Below are 15,412 nucleotides of genomic sequence, written 5' to 3'. Positions count from 1 at the left end.
CACTTCATTTTCAAGGTTGTTATATTGCAAGGTTCTGAAGTATCTTAGCTTGGTTACAAACGAAAATTACCTTGGGGAGTTGCATGGGCACACATCTACATCTGAATTACTATGTACATGCATTTTCCAGCAATGCAACAGACAGCGGATCTGCATATATACATGAGCCCACAAAAGACAAAAGTATGTAATGCCTGGCTGTATATCGGCGTTCAGCAGAGCCCACAAAAACCACGTCGCTGGCTGTCGATGGTGGTCAATCGCATTCCACAGATCTCGTGGTCTGCGATTGGGCAGTAGTACATGTGCGATTGTGTGAGTGCAGCTGTCCTACAAACTCGATTAAAAGTTCATAAAGCCTTTCTCTACTCCGGCTGCTGTCACTTTATACCTTTTCTCACACCTTCTATTAGACAATAATGAACAGCTTCTTTGGAGGAGGACCCGTGGGTGCAGGCAAGCAGCCGGCCAGCGCGGCCAGAAGCAATTCGTCGGCGCCGAGCAGCAAGCAGGCGAATTCAAGCGGGTGGGGCAACATGTTCAAAAACGCAATCAACCAAATGGAGACACAGCTAGACAAGTACCTTGAAATTCCAGCCAGCGAAGCCGGGCAGATACGGCCGGTTGCTGGGCGCGGGCGCGGGGCACGCGGCGGGTACGTAGGCAGTCGACAGACGCACGCAGGAAGACAGGTTGAGCGCAAGAACGCAACCGGTGCTAGCCCACTTGACTCGCCCCGGCCACAATCCCGTATGAGCAATGCAAGCGGCGGCGGTTCAAGGAGCGCGACACCGAGGCCAGTTAACGCGAGCGAGCAGAAGAACTCGGCGGTAGAGCCTGCTGTTGCGGCAAAGCAGAGTAAAAGTGAGCCACAGCCAGGTGCGGAGGAGCTGGACGCAGATCTCTTTGACGCGTTTGGGATTGCAGCGGACGACGGGCAACAAACAAATGGCAAGTCAGTGGATAGGGATGTGGGTGGTAATGAGTTTGAGCGAAAGGCCACAGGCACACAGGAACCACAAGCTGTTGAGGAGTCGACGGTAGCCAGCCCACGAACCAGCTCGGATCGGCATGAGCACGCACCGGCCACTGCTACCAGTAGCCAGAATGGGTCGCAAGTACCAGACGCGTCTGAGCCGGCTTCAACACATGACAGCGATGTAGCATCAAATGCCGATCTTGCTGATGCTCCTGCAGATTCCAAGGTCGAGAACCCGTATATCCAGGCAGAGCTGAAGCGGCTACGCACAGCGCCGATTCCGGACCAGCCCGCCGAGATGCGAGTACTGATCGAGGAGCGCAATAAGAAGGTCGAGGCATTGCTGCTCGAGGGTCAGTCATGGTCGGCCAAAGAGCTGCGTCTATCAAACACGATCAAGAAGCTGCGGGCCGACGCCAAGCAGCACGACAAGGCCACAGGGCTACTGCAAAAGAAGATTGATGCAGCAAATGCCAAAAGCGAAGAACTGAACGGGAAGCTGAAGAAGGCGTCGCAGGTTGACCGCACGACGGTCGACAATATCAAATCTCTAAACACAAAGATCTATGAGCTTGGCACGCAGCGCAAGACAATGGAGCGTGAACTGAAGAGCGTCATGGATGAGCGGAAGGTGCTGGCAGGCAAACTCGAAAAGGCTGAGGCCGAGATTGCTAGGCTGCGGAAAGAGGTCGATAGCGCCAGAGGATCGCAGGAAGAAGATAAGAAGGGCCGTGAGGAGTCGGTTCGGCGGCAGGTCGAGCAGCAGGCAGCCAAGATCAGAACCGATGCCGAATCCACGCAGCACCGGTTGCAAATGCAGGTCGAGGAGCTGCAGCAGCGGCTGCTGGTGGTTGAAGAGGACGCGCGCGACCGTGAAGTGTCGTCGCTGGCACAGATCCGCACCCTGCAGGCACAGCTGCGCGGAGCCGAATCCAAGAGCAGCGACGAGACAGCCAGCATCCAGGAGCACACCCTGCCGCTGCTGCAGCAAATCGAGGACCTGCAGATGCGGCAGACCGAGCAGCGTCACCAGTGGGCGGCCAAGGAGCGCGAGTGGGCAGCGCAGACGCGTGCAGCTGCCCGATCGGCCGATAAGCTTCAGGCGCAGATCGATGCGAAGGCGGTTGAGGCCGATGAGATAAGGCAGTCGCTTGACCAAGAGACGAGGCTGTGTGCAGAGGTGCGTGCCGAGGCCGATCAGCTCAAAATCCAGCTGCAGACTGAGGCGAAGATCCGCGCGGATATTAGGCAGCAGCTCGACAGCCTTCACGAGACGAACCGGCAGCTCAGCGCCAAGCTCGAGAGCGCAAACGAGTCGTATAGCGCGCGGCTCGCAGCCCTGCGTGTCCACAGCATGTCGCCGGTGGGCTTGTCGCCAGCGGGCGGCATGGTTGCTGCTGATGATGGAGAGCCCGTGACTCCAGTGCCAGCGCTGCCTCGCGAGTTCATGTCGGCTGCAGCTCCCACGGGCAGCGGGTACTCGTCAGCCGCCAATGACCGGTTCAGCCACACGCGCAACCTGTCCAACAGCTCAGTCTCGTCGACCAACAGCCGCACGCGGCGTGGCAGTGGCACCGAGGCCATGTCGCCACTGCAGCAGCCGCACAGCCAGCACGCCGACCTGGCTGCCCATGCAGCAACCAAGAAGCTTGGGGCACAGGTCACGTCGCTGAAGGCCCAGCTGCAGACGGCGCTGCGCCAGAAGCACGAGTACTCGCAGGACCTGGTCACCGCCACCATGGAGCTGGAGGGCATACGCAAGGACGCCGAGCAGCAGGGCTCGCTGGCCAAGGAGCTGGCTGAGCTCAAGCGGCGCCACGAGACGGCGCTGGAGATGCTGGGCGAGAAGACCGAGGAGGTCATGGAGCTGCAGGCGGACATCAAGGAGATCAAAAGGGCCTTCCGCGAGCAGATCCAGGAGCTCTCTGGCGCCAGCAGGTAGAGCGGCTCCGCGCAACCACGGGTCAGCTGTCGGTGGCGCCTATGGCCGGCTGCACTGGAAACCGCCAGAGTGTCCAAATGCGATTGGTCCATCGGTGGCCGCGTCTAAACAACAACAGAGACGATCACACTGAAGCTGGAGTATATAGGCTGTTCTTATTTTTGGTTTCCGCCGCCAAATGTACTCCGTGGGGCCAAGAGCGAGGGCAGCGCTAGGACTAAGCAAAGGCCGGGAAAGTGTAGGTTTCTCATTGGCTTTCCAGACCAGAAACCCCGGGTCGCCTGGTTCCTTTGCACGAGCACGCAAAAGCGCATTTTTAGAAGGCGGCACACGGCCAGGGTGTCTCTTTTTGCGCGGCCGCGGGTCGTGCGAGCCAGTTTGCAACCCGGCCCGCCCAGGACGCTCTTTTTTTAATTATCCGCGCGTGAGCAGCATGGGATTTTTTGCCCCCGCCTTGGCTCACAGCCCATCCCTCCTCTCCTGTTTTTGGGAGCGCTGAAGCGATCGCCGTCACTCGTCGGCTAGCAGAACACAAGTCGCAGTCACAACCCACGACACGGGCGGCTATGCAGAGAAAGGTGCTGTGGAAAAACCAAGCCCAGTGGCGAGTCATACCCTCCACTTCCCACACTGCCTGCCGCCCCCACCCAGCCAAACAGGAGGCTCGGGTGGCGACTGCTCGGCGTCTCCTGTGTCAAGACAGGCCAATGTCACCAACAATGGCCCTTTTGCTGGCTGCATGTCTGCAACGTTTAAAAGGGGTCGGACGTGAGCCCACCCTCGCAGGAGCCACTCGCACCATTTCCTTTTCTCTCCTTTGTCGCTACTACTGCTAGCAATATAATTTCCACAGCTCTTTTCTCCTTCATCCACACACATCACACATCACACGCAACAGACATGGCGAACGCTATCGAGACAGTACAGCCCATTCCAGTCGTTGGGCACATCGAGAAGAAGGCTCTGTCGTGGAGCAATATTGCTCTGGGTGCTGCCATCCAGACCTTTGAGGTGTCGACCCTGGGCCAGCCGTTTGAGGTCGTCAAGACACACATGGCAGGTAGGTTCCTCGCATGGTTTGTGGGCTAGGCTTGTACAGGGCTGAAGGGTTGCGGGCGGGGCGTTTCAACAGCAATTCACGTGCTGTGCATACTCTACCTCCGTCAGCATCGCCTCCTTGTTCCCTCGCAGGTACGCATGCCAGCCTGCGTAAGCAATCCTCACACATGATGCAGGTCCTTGTACCCGGTGTCTCCGCGAGCATCTGCACTGATTTCTCGGTCTTTCCTGTAGCTAACCGCGGCGACAGCATTGCCACTGCGTTGAAAAGGACCTACGCCCGCGGCGGCATTTCCGGCTTCTACCAGGGCCTGATTCCGGTAAGTTTTCGAGCTTGTGTTGTGGTCTAAGGATGACCCGGGGAGACCGAGCGGGATATTTAGACGCCGCCGATCCAACACGCGATTTCCTTTTTGCTAACTGCTCGCAGTTTATATGTATTTTTGTGCTGCACCGGTATATAGTGGGCGTGGATCGAAGCTTCCACCAAGGGCGGCGTCCTGCTCTTCACGTCGTCGGAGGTTGACTACCGCGCGCGCGTCGCCGGCTTCTCGTCGAGCTGGGCTGGACTCTTTGGCGGTGTCGCCGGGGGTGTCGCCCAGGCATACACCACCATGGGCTTCTGCACCTTCATGAAGACTGTCGAGGTCACCCGCCACAAGTCGCCTGACGCCAGTGCGTCCACCTGGCGCATCGCATACGACGTGTTCCAGCGCGAGGGCATCCGCGGGCTCAACCGCGGAGTGTCGGCCGTGGCCTTGCGCCAGATGACAAATTGGGGCTCGCGCTTTGGTATTTCGCGTGTCACCGAGTCCATCTTCCGCGGCAAGGACAAGACTCGCAAGCTGTCGACCAGCGAGCGCCTGGCGTCGTCGGCCATCGGTGGTGCCCTGGCGTGCTGGAACCAGCCGATCGAAGTCATTCGCGTTGAGATGCAGTCGCAGACAAAGGCCGCCGACCGCCCCGAGAAGCTGAACCTGGTGTCGACTGCCCGCTACATCTACCAGAAGAACGGCTTCCTCGGATTCTACCGCGGCGTTACCCCGAGAATTGGCCTGAGCGTCTACCTCACCGTGTGCATGGTGTTCGGTGGTGACAGCGTCAAGGAGTACTTTAACAAAAGCAAGAAGTCCGCTCAGAACGCCAACGCCTAAGACACAACTCTCAGTAAATTCATCAATAGTCCAGCATAGCTCTTCGCCTCCAAAAATATTTCATCCTTGCAGCGAACTGGCTTCAGCTCATCCTAGCAACCTAGAACAGATCAGGAACTCGGGACAGTGACTCGTGGCTCGGCCAGAGTCGTAGCTCAAAGACTGCTACCTGTGATTGGTCCGTGAAAATTTTTCTCATCTTCTCAGCGCGCTGGCTGGGGTGGTTTATGCCAGCGCTGCCTGTGCATCGCCTGAATCCGATTCCTCCTCTTCTTTCCTCATTTCAATTTTCCTTCGCGGTTAAGAAAATCTAGTCAAAATGGGTCGCATGCACACTCCGGGCAAGGGTATCAGCTCCTCTGCCACCCCCTACCGTCGCACTCCCGCCTCGTGGGTCAAGGCCACCCCCGAGGACGTCTGCGACCAGATCTGCAAGCTCGCTCGCAAGGGTATCAACCCGTCCGCAGATCGGTGTCATCCTGCGTGACTCGCAGGGCGTCCCCATGGTCGCTCCGATCACCGGCACCAAGGTCACCCGCATCCTGCGCGCCAACGGTCTGGCCCCCGAGATCCCCGAGGACCTGTACTTCCTTATCAAGAAGGCTGTCTCCGTCCGCAAGCACCTCGAGCGCAACCGCAAGGACAACGACGCCAAGTACCGCCTCATTCTCATCGAGTCGCGTATCCACCGCCTTGCCCGCTACTACAAGACCGCTGGCCAGCTCCCGCCCAACTGGAAGTAGTAAGTATCGCCCACTCTGTATATTGCCTGTGTATTTCTAGTGCCAGCGAAGCTGTGGACATTGCGCGGGTTTTGCAAACTGGAGAGCTGTCTGATGGGGCGCTCTCCTTCTCCGTTCAACGGCCTGGGCTCTGGTTCCTGGCCGGGAGAGCGCAGCACCTCTGGGTGCTGTGTGCGTTGCTTTGCTTGCCGATAGTCGTCAAGTGCATCTTGTCGCTAACTCTTGCCTGCGTTTTTCTGTTTCTTTTCTGTAGCGAGGCTGCCACCGCTTCGACCATCGTCTCTTAAGCAATCCTGCATTGCTTGTCAAGTTGCCAGTATGGCCAAGCACCATGGATGCCTCTTTGTTGTTGTTGCTTCTTGCCAATAAATGAAAGGTGTTCACATAGCTGCATTGCTGGAACTGCTGGCTGTGGTTTGTCAGAGTAGACGCGATGGTATGTGGTGGATATGTGCCAAGTAGAACACGCCTATCCCCACGATTGATGACTGCAGCTTGCAGGAACGCACATATAAGGAAGCCCCTCAGGACAAAGTAGCTAGGGGTCTGTGTTCTTCATTGCGTTGGCTGATATACCGCTGGGTGAGCAGAACGGTGCAATGTGGGCTACTACGGACAGCCTTTTTTGTTCGACCTACTGGGCATATGCGTGGTGCATGCCACCTCGCCCGTCACACCAAAGCAGCTCGTTTACACATGTCAATGCTGTCAGACCAGCTACTTGGGAATTAGCCTTGCCCAGTCCCTTTCCAACATCTGCTGTTTCCCCTGAGCTCATCTCCGAGTGTGCGATCCGCCAGACTGGCTGCGTAGTGCTCCTGTGAGCAGGCGTGCAGCACATGTTTGCGACTGCTCAGGGCAATTGCAGCAGGATACAACCTTTCAGCATAATCGGGCATGTTTAACAGCAACTCAGACAGATGTGCCGAATATATCCAGCAACGACAGATAAACAGCGGCACTATCAAGTCCCAGTCGTAGAAACAGCGCGTTAACACTTGCTCTAAGAGACAAATAAGAGAACGAAACTCTGTCGATTCGCACTCTATTGCCCAACCATGAGGGCGGCGGACATTGAAGTGTTCGCACTCCTTTCAAGCGTAAAAAGGCTCACATGGTTCGACCCTGTGCTGCATACGTGCATGACTGGACAAAGACTGGCTCCCGCAGCACTGTTTCCTCAATGGCCATGGGATTCAGACGTTGCGTCTCCAGGATGCTTTGCACATTTTTACTCTACTCGGATACATGTCTCAGCACGGAGGTATGCTGCTGACATGTCCAGAGGACGAAGCAGCCCTTGTCCAGCACCTACAGAACGATCATAAGTGTGGGTGTGGCCGCCATGGAGCACACTAGAATCATTCAGTCTTCTCCAACCTCCTTCCAACCACGACCAGAGACAACCTTAACGACCTGCCTGCGCCTATCATTCACAGCATCCCTACTCTCCTATGCCAGGACACATCTCAATCATTCGATTTTACGACCCCACCACGCTATCCGTCATTACTCTCGATATACACCCGCAAGCTCATCTATCTACAGCACGCCCCGCCGGTGGCCTTGATTCTTGACACACCAATTACTCTCCACTTAGCAGCACTAGGGCTTGATATGAATTGTTTACTTGACTCTGGGCTGCTAGTGTTTTCTCTTGATGCTCTTGAGACAATGAGGCTCTTCGACATAGGCAGGCGACTTCCCTTGCTCGACCTTCAACCACAATCTGATGAGCAACTATCGCTTCCCACCCTGACAGTTCTCAAACTTGGAATTGAAGACACATCAACATCCCCAACTATCCGACCTTCTGTCAACTGCCCAAATTTACCATCCATACCCAAGGCTCTCAAGGCTACCGACTAGTCGTTCCGCTGGGGGTTGTCAAAAGTTGCATTCCTCGCTCACAGACGCACCAGTGAAGACATTGCAGATCAAGCGAGAATCCGCCGTGTGCTTGCACATATCGATACAACCACCATTTGCAGTATTGACAGCTTGTAGCTGTTCGCGATTCCTCCTGAAGATGATAGACGGTGGGATGACCCCACATCCGCTGTAACTCGCTGCCTATTCGGTAGAATCACGAGTGCGCAGGGCTGTTTTAGGTGGGGTTGTTCCTTTTCCGGTACAAATCAGTTGGCTAAACCTGGTGAGCCTATGTCTATACACAGGATATTGCACCTGCATCTCACATTGGACGTCTTTTGGAGCAGCTGTCGGTTCTGAAGTATCTCCGCATTTTGTGTGCATCAATGGACTGGCATGATCCTGGCAGTTATTTCTGGGAATCAGGCGACCGGCAGGCTGATATCTGTGCTGTTACAAGGCCAGCTGTTCTCGATTCTGCTATAGCACTTGGCATCCAGAGTGCGCAGGGGATACCTCAGAACTGATTACATTTGTTAACCTTCAGAGAGTCCAGTAGTTATGAGCTTTATGGAATGAATAAAATGGAAAATTTGCTGAGGAGAAAAAGGGAGGATGGGGCCGTTCCGGCCCACAAAGTTAATACAGGTGGGGATTTGGATCTGCACATGGTGACGGAGGGCATAGGGTTGCCCGAATGTCAACAACATTAACCGGGACCTGGAGCCTATCTATCAAGTTATCCCAGATGATTCAGACTGGAGTTCCAAACGTGGTCCACTTGCACGCATGTGCATTATATCTCCCAACGAGCTCAAGCCCTTCATTTTGCAGGCGATATATGGAGCATATTCGCACGCAGTCCAACAGCTTTCTGTATATGGTACCATCACTGAGGATATGGCTGGTGTGCGTAGCTGTGCTGCGGTTCAGCATACCGATACCAGTTCTTGCGAGCTAGGGCCTGGAGAAGTCGAGATAATCCATCGTAATGCACAAACTCTCCAGAAACTGATTTTTAATATCGATGATCTCGATATATCTTTGCGCATACTGCCTGACTATAGTTGCAATCTGGCAATCAACCCAGAGCTCGGCTAACTAAAGGTCGTCGATTCAGTTGGGTCTGGCAATCACACCGGAGCAATTGATCTCAAAGATTGCTCGGCATGCCGTTTCCCTAAGCTAAAGTATTTCTAGTCGAGTATTTGGATTTCAGTCGGATTGGCCAAGGCGGTGCTGGTTTCTTCAGAAAGTAGCGACCTTCTCTCTATCGGATACGGCGACATGTGCCATAGGATTCTAAAGGAAATGCCATCGACGCAACATCGCTTCTTTCCAGATCTGCAACGTCTGTTTGTGGCCTGATATCATAGCTGATCTTGGCCACGGGTTTTACTATGCAAGCTAGTGAAACCGTGCAAGGATCTGAGAAAGCTACTCGACTTAGAACCACTTGTCACAAGCACTGCTTGCATGAAATTGCCTGTCCTGTTAGGCAAGGTACATTCTCACAGCTGCTGCTTAGCCTGCCCAATCTAGGGGTCCTGGAAACTAAACGAAGGCGAATGGATATTGAGGACATGCTAGTATCTCATAAACCAGTTGCCAGAACTCTGTCACTTGGGGTTCACCTATGGCACAGATGAGAACCCCGACTGGGATATCGGCCAATCTCACCGACAAGCAACTTGTTACAGCGCGAGATGGACTTCCAACTGCGGCTGCTAGCAATATGCAGAGAGTCGTAGCCAGGTATACCAGCAGTCCGGGGCAAAGACAGTGTATATGAATTGGAATCATATATGGTGCTCGTTGTTGCGTTGGTAAAGTGATCCTTTTTGCTTAATGCTCAAGTGATGGCAAGCTATATCGAATCATTCCTAGTCATACCACCGGACATCATCGAATTCACCCGCCGCGCAGCCTTTAGTGGCACCCCACATGTTCGCAGTATCGAGTACGTGTCGAATTAGCGGCACTATGCTAGTTGCAATTCCAGTCTTAGTATTAAAGCTAAACAGGTAATCCCAAAGTCTCACTCAGATATGCCGCGGGGTTGAGCAATGCACCACGATCACAAGCATGGTGGCCATAAGGCTCATCACCAGCATTAAAATATACTGTCATCATCATCATCACCATTGGCGCACTTTCTGAGGACAAGAGTCTACACTTCCCTCCGTATTGCGTATATATATTTTTTGTCCGGCCACTCCCTATGTCAGTTATTTTCAAGGCAAAGCTCAAAAACGCAAAGTCGGCTATTGCCGACAAAAACTACGACTACGCATACGACCTGTGCCATGATCTGCTCGAGCTAGACGACAGAAACTACAATGTTCACATTCTGCTCGGAGTCTCGTGCCAGCACATGGAGAAGTGGGCCGAAGGCGAAAAGGTCTATAGAAGCGCCATGGCCATGCCCAAGGCTAACCTGCTGGCGTGGCAGGGTCTCTGTGCGCTATTCGAGAATGCGAATATGCCAGACAAGTACGAAGGTGCGCTGGCAGAGATGCGCGACAAATGCATTGCTGAGGGGAACACAGCAAAGGCATGGGAGGCGATGGGCAAGATTCTGAAGGCTGAATGAGGACGCTGGCGACCAGCGCAAACTAATCGGGGTTTTGCGTGAGCTGACGCCCGCTGGCAAGTTCTATTCGTTGCTTGAGGAGACTAGTGGTGAGCAGAAGCCGCCGACTGCAGGCGAGGTTCTGCAGCAGATCTTTACCATTGAGCGCGACCTGGAGCAGAGGACGATTGAGCGTGAGATCAACAAGCGCAAGACCCGGTTGGGCGCTGGGCCAATAAGCAAGGTGCGCAAGGACGTCCGGATGGAGGTATGGGCGGAGTCCAGTATGCTTGATACGCTGAGCCAGCTAATTTCGTTCTACTCGGACGAGAGCGAGAGCGAGAGGCGGCTCGAGTACGAGGAGTACTATTTCGAGGCATTGATTGAGCGGGCGGCGTACCTACGACGACGCGCAGCAGAAGCGCACGATGGGCGAAGAGGCACAGCGCGTGGCGTGGGACCTGGCATCGAACGGCAAGTCGCAGGCGGCGTTTGAGCACTTGATCGAGCTGGCTGACAGCAGCAATGAGGACGGCAATCTGCGCGGGCTGATTGACGGGTACTTGGAGCTATTCCCGACTGGCAAGCTGGTAAAGTCAGCACAGCTATGGACTCAGACCGAGGACGGCGTGGCAGGCGAGGATGTGATTGAAGCGGCGCAGCAGGGCCGCGAGGCAGCCAGCGACTCGCCGTTCGCGCAGGTGCTGCTGGTGCGGCTGGCAGTCAAGAGCAAGATGTTCAGGCTGGCGGCAGATAGTGGGGTTGCGTCGCGCCCGGTGCTTAGCGGGTTCTGCAAAAGCTACGGCGTCAGTTTGCCAAACAGCCAGCTGGTGGTTGACCTGGGTGTTGCCGATGCATACATGGGTCTGGGGCTCGAGGATGTGAGCGAGGCCGAGAGGCTGTATCGCCAGTGCCTTGAAGCTGCTCCGGGCAACGCACGGGCAGTACTCGGGCTTGGCCTTTCGCTGTGCTCGCTGGGGCACTTTGATGAGAGCAAGCAGCTCCTGCAGTCGGCGCTGGTGAATGATCCCAATAACCACTTGGCGCTAGGCGGACTTGGACGTGTTTTGATGGCTGAGGGTGACATGCCTGGCGCTGTTGAGTACTTCACCAAGGCGATCTCCATTGACAGCAACTACGCGGACCACTACATCTATCTCGGCGACACATACTGGAATCTGGGCGGCGAGTACCAGGAAGACAAGCAGTTTGCATACAGCAGCTGGATTAGCGCAGCAAAGATCGATCCGAATGCGTCGCAAGCATTCTGCGGGCTGGGGCAGTGGTACCAGCAGTTCGGGCACGACGAGAGCCGGGCCAAGAGGTGCTTTGCTAAGGCATTCCAGCTGAACAACGCCGACAGCGAGGCTGGGCAGGCGCTGGCGCAGATCTACCTGTCCGAGGGCAGCGACGACTTGTGTGAGGCGATGCTAGTCAAGGCAACCGGATTCGCAGTACAACCAAAAGTGGGCGTGGAAGCTGCTTGGGGTTCCTGCGGCTGCAGCAGAACCAAAGCGAGCAGGCGATAGTCGCGTTCCGCAATGCGCTGACGATGGATCGCACGGATCGGCTGTGCTGGGAAGGTCTGTGCGAGGGATACATGGCAATCGGGCGGCTGGACTACGTGCATCAAGGTGGCACGCAAGGTGATTGAGCTGGATCCTGAGAGGGTGTCGGGCTACTGGCTGGGCGCCAAGGCCGCGATGGCAGCACACGAGTACGGCGAGGCACTAGGGATGTTTGACCAGGCCGTTGCCTGTGCGAGTCAGCTGGAGGATGAGGCGGCGGCGGGGGTCTGGCAGAGGACGCTTGCTGATATCGAAGGCAGAGTGCCTGGTGACGCATGCTGCCCAGTGGCATGAGGAGGGCTTCTTTGGCCGCGTCATTGATGCCAGCAACGAGGCACTCGATGTGTTGATGCTGGTCGTCGAGAGCGACGAGCAAGGCGCCCAGGGAGTATCTGGTGTGGAAGATTGTGTGCTCAGGCTTGCGTCTGGATTTCGAGAATGCGGGCGATGCTCGATGGGCGAGCTGATCTCGAGCGTGCTGAGACCGTTGGCCGCTTCATTGAGGCTGCGAAGGCTGCTGGGGCGGAGCTGGAGGAGCCAGAGTTCTTGGCGCAGGTCGCAGCGGAGGCAGGGTGTCGCGGGCAGCACCGATGAGCCCAATGGGTATGTGCGGCGGCTGTTTGTTTTGGCGGAGCGGTCGGCGCGGCAAGTGCATTCTTCCTTGCAACGTCGACGTCACTGGCGTCGATGGCGTGGGTGGATCTGGGACATATTTACTTTGAGATCAATGCCCCCCAGCACCACGTCCTGCTGCACAAGCAGCCAGGCACAGGCCAACGCCAGGCTCGACAGTGCTGCTGGAGGCTGCTGGCAAGTGTGCGCAGGCAGCGCAGCAGCTGGACTCGATGAGTGTGCGTGCTTACAATATGCAGGGAGTGGTGGCGACGATGCTCCAATCAGCCGGCGATTGCGCAACACGCGTTTATTGTTGCGTCACGACTGGCGCCGGGCAGCGCGGTCCCATGGGTGAATCTGGGATTCCTGTACTTGCAGAATGACGATGTGGAGCTGGCGAACAAGGCGTTCTCGCACGCGCAGATTGTGGACCCCGAGTTCATGCCCGCATGGCTGGGCCAGGCGATGATTGCGGAGACGCTCGGGTATGCGGACAGCATGGTGCTGTTCGAGCACTGTCTGCTCTCGGCGGGCGTGTCAAAGGTAAGGATTTGCTGAACATGAGCACGGAAGAGTGCATCATGCATGCATATGTATTTGGTGACATAGCTACGTGGACCCCGGCTGGGGATTGCATCGCCCCGCCATTGTTCGCTGCATCGGCCATTGTAGGAGAGGGGCACTGCTGCAAAGAGGCTGATTTTCTGGCAGAAAGACGCAAGAGAAGAAGCATATTGCATGTCCGTTGCCCAGCGATATCTACCGACCATGTGAAAACGGCCTGCATGTTAGCACTGGACGGAAATTCCAAGCGATAGGCTCGGCTGACGTGGATTGCTTGTGCTAATGCCCCTTTTTTTGCTTGTCCAAGAATAGGCTGTTGGGGATTTTGGCTACGCCAAGCAAGTCTGGCAGGCGGCGGTTCGTAAGAATGCAGGCGATAAGACGTTGGCGCAGCAGCCTGTGAAGACTGGGAGTACTGGAGACCACGCGCTGCTCTCAGCCAGTGAGCAGAGCCGCCTGACGCTAGCCATCTACGCAGCCCGCAGGTACGTCGAGCGCTCAGGAGATGGCGATGGCGCTGGTCATCATCTGCTGGGGCTGCTGCTTGAGCAGAACGCCCAGTACGAGGATGCAGCAGACGCCTATGCAGCGGCGCTTGCGCGCGTTGCGGAGACAAGCGACAGCAAGCGGATATGGATTGGTCTTGCGCACCTGGGCCGTGCGCTGTGTAGTGCTGGGCGCTGCGCCGAGGCGTCCGATGTCTATGACAGAGCGGCCGAGCTGCAGGCGTCTGTGGAGATCAACAGCCGGCAGGCTTTCTATGCGACGCTGGGCCACAGCCTGGCGCTGTTTTTCGCTGAGCGGCTCGAGGAGAGCCTGGGGCTGTTTGAGCGGGCGCTGGAGCAGAGCGAGGCAGTGCCGGCGCTGCGGCCGGTGGTAGCGGTGATGCTGGCGCAGGTCCTGTGGGCGCTGGGCAGCGATGAGCACCGTATGCTGGCCCGCCAGCACCTGCTGGAGGTGATGGCTGACCACACAGGCTTCCTGCCAGGGCTGGCCACGCTGTTTGGCATCGGGCTGCTGCAGGGGGACGGCGATCTGATAGCCGCCACTTTCCCGGAGCTCCGGAAGCTGCGCGACCAGGACCCTGCCCATGACGTGGCCAAGATCGAGTCGTACGTGGCGCTGCTGCGCGACGACCCGCCCGCCGGCCGTCCGCGCCCTCAGCAAGGCTGCATACCGGAGCCCCTCGGATGCCCAGCTGTGGGTGCTGCTGGCGCAGTTTGAGCTGCGGTGCGGCCAGCACACGCAGGCAATGCATGCGGCCAACTCGGCGCTGTCAGTGTTCAGCCAGGCCACCCGCGGCCAGTTCTCGTGGAGCGCTGCTCCTTCGCGTGCACTCAGCAACTCGGCCACGCTCGGAGTCGTTGTTGGCGCGTCGGCCGTCAGGGCAATGGCTGCCGGCCCGGGTCAGCCCGCAGTGGCCAAGTCTGCCGCCAGGCGGGCAGTGATGTATCAGCCGTGGGCGGAGGCCGCGTGGAGTGCGCTGCGTGGCGACTGAAATAAAGAGCCTGGATGAGCTGATAGAAACGATAAATCTCGCTGTGACCTGCATCGCATGCAGACGCTGCTGTAATTATACCCGCATAAGGAGACTGCAGCTGTAGCATCTCTCGCCCACCCCTCCTCAGATCGGACTGAACATGGTGTGGTGGCAGCGAGGAAACGTGTCGGCGATTGCGTCTTTGTTGATATCTATTTTTGCCAAGCGGCAGCACAAGATGCGGTGGGCACCGGGGAAATTAGGCTTCGCCCAATGGATCGCCGCTTCTATCACAAATATCTGGCGGTCCCGGGTACAAGGTCTCTTCTACGCTCCCCAATAAAGGCACCTGGGGCAATCGCGTATATTATCTCCAAAATAAAGACCCGCTCGGCAACTACCGATTTCGTGACGTCCCTGGCCCCCATGTACCCGATATAGCACCCCTGTGGGCGGACTGGATTGCAAAGGGGAGGGAAACGCAGTCTCCCCCTGAAGTTCGGAGCACACATCACAGATGACGCGCCTCCCCGATATCAAACCGGCATCCGCTCAAAGGATCGGGGGGCGCTTGTCTGAGGATGTGTTAGAAAAGAGGGGAAGGGGTGGGAAACCTAGCAGACACCCGTCACTGATAGCAGGAGATGGCGAGGGGGTGGTAGTGCTACCCGGGCACGCGGGCTCGTCCAGCCCAGCCCAAACAATTCCTGGCCAATCCGCGATCGAGAAGATCCACCCAGATAACGTTCCCAGTTTCGCCCGCAGGTGTGCCCATTGGTGCGAAAATGCAGGCCTTTTGCCCCCACAGCTTGGGGAGGAGTGGAGCGGCTAGGCAGCAGCGAAAGGAACACGCATCGCTTGCTT

General features: G+C 56.6%; 8 protein-coding genes across 8 annotated transcripts; 7 read left to right on the top strand and 1 right to left on the bottom strand.

Annotated features, from left to right (window-relative positions):
* The first annotated feature begins 25 nt into the window (after positions 1-25).
* Positions 26-3,010, top strand: DL89DRAFT_2951 (uncharacterized protein). Its single transcript, XM_040890598.1, has one exon. It carries the CDS (start codon positions 420-422, stop codon positions 2,919-2,921), a length of 2,502 nt encoding a protein of 833 aa, XP_040746936.1. The 5' UTR covers positions 26-419; the 3' UTR covers positions 2,922-3,010.
* Positions 3,011-3,821: 811 nt separating this feature from the next.
* DL89DRAFT_299114 (mitochondrial DNA replication protein YHM2) lies at positions 3,822-5,345 on the top strand (the record flags this gene model as incomplete). The annotated part of the gene is made up of 3 exons (XM_040890802.1): positions 3,822-3,981; positions 4,215-4,300; positions 4,445-5,345. 3 exons carry the CDS (start codon positions 3,822-3,824, stop codon positions 5,132-5,134), a joined length of 936 nt encoding a protein of 311 aa, XP_040746935.1. The 3' UTR covers positions 5,135-5,345.
* Positions 5,290-6,269, top strand: DL89DRAFT_2962 (ribosomal protein S15). The gene is made up of 2 exons (XM_040890719.1): positions 5,290-5,876; positions 6,131-6,269. Exons 1-2 carry the CDS (start codon positions 5,638-5,640, stop codon positions 6,162-6,164), a joined length of 273 nt encoding a protein of 90 aa, XP_040746934.1. The 5' UTR covers positions 5,290-5,637; the 3' UTR covers positions 6,165-6,269.
* A 1,413-nt stretch (positions 6,270-7,682) lies between these two features.
* Positions 7,683-8,245, bottom strand: DL89DRAFT_263743 (uncharacterized protein; the record flags this gene model as incomplete). The annotated part of the gene is made up of 3 exons (XM_040885964.1): positions 7,683-7,783; positions 7,807-7,946; positions 8,239-8,245. The coding sequence occupies 3 exons, from the start codon at positions 8,243-8,245 to the stop codon at positions 7,736-7,738; spliced, it is 195 nt and encodes a 64-aa protein (XP_040746933.1). The 3' UTR covers positions 7,683-7,735.
* A 1,603-nt stretch (positions 8,246-9,848) lies between these two features.
* DL89DRAFT_2887 (uncharacterized protein) lies at positions 9,849-10,546 on the top strand. The gene has a single exon (XM_040889926.1). The coding sequence runs from the start codon at positions 9,971-9,973 to the stop codon at positions 10,340-10,342; it is 372 nt and encodes a 123-aa protein (XP_040746932.1). The 5' UTR covers positions 9,849-9,970; the 3' UTR covers positions 10,343-10,546.
* DL89DRAFT_2888 (TPR-like protein) lies at positions 10,547-11,974 on the top strand. Its single transcript, XM_040889930.1, has one exon. It carries the CDS (start codon positions 10,750-10,752, stop codon positions 11,848-11,850), a length of 1,101 nt encoding a protein of 366 aa, XP_040746931.1. The 5' UTR covers positions 10,547-10,749; the 3' UTR covers positions 11,851-11,974.
* On the top strand, positions 11,974-12,901 carry DL89DRAFT_2915 (uncharacterized protein). The gene has a single exon (XM_040890207.1). It carries the CDS (start codon positions 12,098-12,100, stop codon positions 12,857-12,859), a length of 762 nt encoding a protein of 253 aa, XP_040746930.1. The 5' UTR covers positions 11,974-12,097; the 3' UTR covers positions 12,860-12,901.
* On the top strand, positions 12,564-14,816 carry DL89DRAFT_2902 (uncharacterized protein). The gene is made up of 3 exons (XM_040890058.1): positions 12,564-13,047; positions 13,381-14,122; positions 14,256-14,816. Exons 1-3 carry the CDS (start codon positions 12,946-12,948, stop codon positions 14,564-14,566), a joined length of 1,155 nt encoding a protein of 384 aa, XP_040746929.1. The 5' UTR covers positions 12,564-12,945; the 3' UTR covers positions 14,567-14,816.
* The last annotated feature ends 596 nt before the right edge of the window (positions 14,817-15,412 follow it).

Source organism: Linderina pennispora (genome assembly GCF_002104995.1).
Source record: "Linderina pennispora strain ATCC 12442 chromosome Unknown DL89scaffold_1, whole genome shotgun sequence".
NCBI lineage: Eukaryota > Fungi > Kickxellomycota > Kickxellomycetes > Kickxellales > Kickxellaceae > Linderina > Linderina pennispora.
The sequence above is the reverse complement of the archived record's forward strand: the minus strand, read 5'-3'. Positions and strand labels throughout refer to the sequence as shown.

What these genes read in the sequence shown, in the direction of transcription:
- DL89DRAFT_2888 (XM_040889930.1), top strand. Translation starts at nt 10,750, where the DNA reads ATGGGCGAAGAGGCACAGCGCGTGGCGTGGGACCTGGCATCGAACGGC.
- DL89DRAFT_2902 (XM_040890058.1), top strand. Translation starts at nt 12,946, where the DNA reads ATGCCCGCATGGCTGGGCCAGGCGATGATTGCGGAGACGCTCGGGTAT. An exon ending in TCTCGGCGGGCGTGTCAAAG is followed by an intron (nt 13,048 to 13,380) that starts GTAAGGATTTGC and finishes GTCCAAGAATAG; the next exon opens with GCTGTTGGGGATTTTGGCTA. An exon ending in TCTGATAGCCGCCACTTTCC is followed by an intron (nt 14,123 to 14,255) that starts CGGAGCTCCGGA and finishes ACCGGAGCCCCT; the next exon opens with CGGATGCCCAGCTGTGGGTG.
- DL89DRAFT_2962 (XM_040890719.1), top strand. Translation starts at nt 5,638, where the DNA reads ATGGTCGCTCCGATCACCGGCACCAAGGTCACCCGCATCCTGCGCGCC. An exon ending in CTCCCGCCCAACTGGAAGTA is followed by an intron (nt 5,877 to 6,130) that starts GTAAGTATCGCC and finishes TCTTTTCTGTAG; the next exon opens with CGAGGCTGCCACCGCTTCGA.
- DL89DRAFT_2951 (XM_040890598.1), top strand. Translation starts at nt 420, where the DNA reads ATGAACAGCTTCTTTGGAGGAGGACCCGTGGGTGCAGGCAAGCAGCCG.
- DL89DRAFT_2915 (XM_040890207.1), top strand. Translation starts at nt 12,098, where the DNA reads ATGAGGCGGCGGCGGGGGTCTGGCAGAGGACGCTTGCTGATATCGAAG.
- DL89DRAFT_2887 (XM_040889926.1), top strand. Translation starts at nt 9,971, where the DNA reads ATGTCAGTTATTTTCAAGGCAAAGCTCAAAAACGCAAAGTCGGCTATT.